We start from the raw sequence: 3659 nt of genomic DNA, 5'->3' as shown, positions 1-3659 counted from the left end.
CCACAAGCAGATTTAATAAGATTTACCTTTAATTTTAGTAGAAAAATAAAAACTATTTGTATTCATTTAAACGGGAAAAAACCAGAGACAGAGGAATTCTATTATTCTTTTACATAACTACTAGTTCACTCTGGCAATCTTTCCTGTTAATCAGCGGTCATCTTAACTACAACACAGAACAAAATATTTTATTATATCTCGACTTTACATGAAAAATGTAAAAAGAATAAGTCTTGTTAGTATGGTAATAAAAGAGAACTGTGAAAGCCAGATACATTTATTAAGGATTTATAAAGTCCTCAAATTATACACTCTCAAGGTTACAAGTGACCTAAGTGGTCAATTAAACAATTACCTTCTTTCTAATGTTGGACAGCCTCTATAATCTTCTTACTAAGCAGGCTAAAGCTGTGGTCCCCAGCCCCTAGGCCGCAGACCAGTACCTATCCAGGGCCTGTTAGGAGCTGGACCACACAGCAGGAGGTGAGTGGACAGGGAGCAAAGCTTCGTCTGTATTTACAGCTGCTCCCCATAGCTCGCGTCACTGCCTGACCTCCGCCTCCCCCCACAAATGTATCATCTTCTCCTGATCTATCAATCTCGTATCACCATAAAAGATGGAAATGGGGTTGTTTTGGAATGACATGTTGGTTAACCAACATCAGTGCCCAGTCACCACCAATCCCTTTTCTAAATACCACAGTATATTCTGTTAATTAAACTTTTCTACAATTTTGCCAGCTTCTAATGTCAAGTCAAGAGTTCATCTTTTCAAAAAAATTTAATGCATCTATCACCACAGTCATCTAGACTCTCTCCCACTCTTCATAATTCTTCAAAGATAAGAAACTCTGGCTCCGTGATCCCAAATCTAAAGACTTTCAATAATCTGGCATATAGTTTTCCTAAACCTGGCAACAGACTTATTTAAAATAACCAGGCATTCTCTATCTCTTCATTACCTTGGCCTTTACTTTCCTCTTAACCATGTGTGTTCTTTCCTGATAAGATTAATCTTGACGGAGGGGAAAAAAGCTTCTTTCAGTCATCGGTCATCAATCAATATAACACCTTTCCCAAACAACTGGTCTAATTTTTCTTTCTATCGCAATTTAAATCTCTTCTCAGATATCCTTGGCATTTTCGCCAACCTTCAGTGCCATCTGAACTTCTGCTATCCTGTCATTTTTCTTAAAGGTGCTAGCCCCTCTGTCAGATTCATCTTCCTATGAAGGGCTGCTATTCACATATAAACAATCTTTCTAAAGTTTTGAGATCAAAATAATTAAAAAGGAAAAAAAAAGATTTGAGATCAGAGCAGGTCCAGAGTCATGATGTTTTTTCAACTGCAGGTGCTTCCCCTTCTATTTTCCTTGGAGATACAATCTGAGGTTGCCCTGTAAATGTCATTATTAGAGCCTCCTGTTACATTCCTCTCCCAAAGTTCCAAAGTTAGATTTCCTAATGTAAATGACTCGCTATGCTCAGCGGTCCACCCTGTGCTATTATGAATTCTATAATGACAGATTTGACATGATTTTCTTCATGGTTTTCAAAACTTCCTTAACTTTCCAAGATGTGAAATCATTAGCAAATCAAAAGGGTACTTCATACTCTGCTTTCAGCAAAATGAAACTGCCAATAGACGTGTCCAGAGAACAGATATCCTCTGACATATGTGCCTCTGACCCACATCCATCCGTTTATATTCAAAAGCACCATAATATTCTCCATGTGACCACCATCTACAGTTAATTCTCACACAAGTGCCACGTCTGCTTCACTATCCTTCCATACTCACCCAAATGTTCACCATCATTTTTCTAATTTCTGCTTTGAGGATTGCCATAAAGACATGTATTTTACTGGTGCTCAAGGCTAGGCAAGTCTCCTCCTTTATCACTTTACCACATCCTCTCTCTAAATTCCTTATTTTTAAATAAGATATACCTTTTTATTATTATAACTCTTAAATGCCATTTTACCACATCTTGATAATGGCTAATTCCGACAATTATGAGAAATTTCTTGTGGAAATTTGTTGTAAATTTCTTCCAAATTATTTTTAAGAACTTCTCTTTTCTGATATTTTTAGGTTCAAAATAGAAAGCAGCAAAGAATTAGGCAAGCATTTCAAATCTAAGTGAAGAGAAAATTCAACTTTAGAGTATTAAATGTTCAAAATTCAAACTCCAAGTGAAATCATGGAATGAAGTGCTTCATTTTTGTAACAATGATTTTTCAGTTAATATGATATAAAATGATGATAATATGATAAAATCCAATAGTTATTTATTTACTCATGTGTTTTTTATTTATTTATACCTAATGCCATTTTAGGGCTGTAACTTTTTTTTTTTTTTTTTGAGAGTCTCACTCTATCACCCAGGCTGCAGTGCAGTGGCATGATCACAACTCACTGCAGCCTCCAATTCCTGGGCTCAAATGATCCTCCTGCCTCAGCTTCCCAAAGCACTAAAGCACTGGGATTATAGGCAGGAGCCACTGGGTCCAGCCTAGGGCTATAATTTAAATAGGCTTTTAATTATACACAATAGAGTAAACCTCATCATCCATTTAAAAAACAGGCATTTTTTTTCTTATGTGCTATATGTTAGATTTTAGTAATGGTTTACATTATTTTTCCTTTTATACCAAATGTCTTTTGAATATGGCCATTATTATTTTTGAGTCAATATACTAAAGCATCAAATAAGATAGCTAAAAATAAAGAATGAATTCATTTCATACATATAGTATATATATAAAAAGCATTTTAAATTATAGTGGAAAGATGTTTTGAAATGTGTGAATGATTTTCCCCAATCTAGTGCAAGCATCTTAACGGGTTTAGTGAAATACTATGTTACGGGGTAACAGCAAAGGCAAATATGCTTTAAAATATTAAATGAAGAAAGAGAAAAGAATAGAGCAGAACATCCATGTTATAAATGCAAAGAAATAAATGCCACCTTGGAAGTTGCACATTATGAGAAAAACAGTCAGATGTAGTTCCTTTTAAAGACTACAAGCTTTAAACTGGGCATGGTGGTACTGACAGAGAAAATAAGAAATAAAAGGAATTAACCAAAAAAGGTATAAGGAGGAGGTGTGGGGAAAATGAGAAAGGGTGGAACAAAACCCACACCAAATCCCCTCAGCCATACGGGACAGAGGAAGCCAGAAGGACAGGCTGACATGAGATCCTATGGCCCAGCTCTCCAGCATGTGTTTGGATTCCAGATGGTGACTACCTCCTACCTTTTTGGTCAGCAGGGTGAGGGGGCACATGTGGGTACTTGGAGGGCTTCTTGATATGGAAGTTCACGTTGTCCAGCTCCACGTTCAGGCTGATAGAAGCAGCTGAGTCACTGTCCACTGTGGACTGGAAACTGCTGACTGATGTACGCTTGCTAGGACTGGCAGAATCTTTTAGTGTTGGGGAGGGTAAAGAAATATAGGGAGAGGAGGGGAGTAAAAATGGGTTTTATCAGGGTATTGGAGGAAAGGAGAAAAATGATTTTTTAATATACAAGCCCAATGTGCAATACCAAAATGGATACAGTATTTTCATGTACTTCTGTGTATACTTAATAAAATTTGAACAAGTTAAATATAAAATCAATTTTTAAAATAAAGAAATATATTGCCACAAGCAG

The 3659-nt window shown here is 36.3% G+C and overlaps 1 protein-coding gene across 1 annotated transcript in view; it reads right to left on the bottom strand.

The window, feature by feature from the left end:
• Positions 1-3659, bottom strand: part of PIKFYVE (phosphoinositide kinase, FYVE finger containing) — a 76285-nt gene that overhangs the window by 44646 nt on the left and 27980 nt on the right. Inside the window, exon 11 of the mRNA XM_012661209.1 lies at positions 3262-3429. Coding sequence (XP_012516663.1) covers positions 3262-3429 — 168 coding nt within the window. The remainder of the gene's footprint in view (positions 1-3261; positions 3430-3659) is intronic.

The sequence above is a fragment of the Propithecus coquereli genome, unplaced genomic scaffold (genome assembly GCF_000956105.1).
Source record: "Propithecus coquereli isolate 6110/MARCELLA unplaced genomic scaffold, Pcoq_1.0 Scaffold70, whole genome shotgun sequence".
Lineage (NCBI taxonomy): Eukaryota > Metazoa > Chordata > Mammalia > Primates > Indriidae > Propithecus > Propithecus coquereli.
Note: the sequence above shows the minus strand (reverse complement) of the source record. Positions and strands in the feature narration are given on the sequence as shown.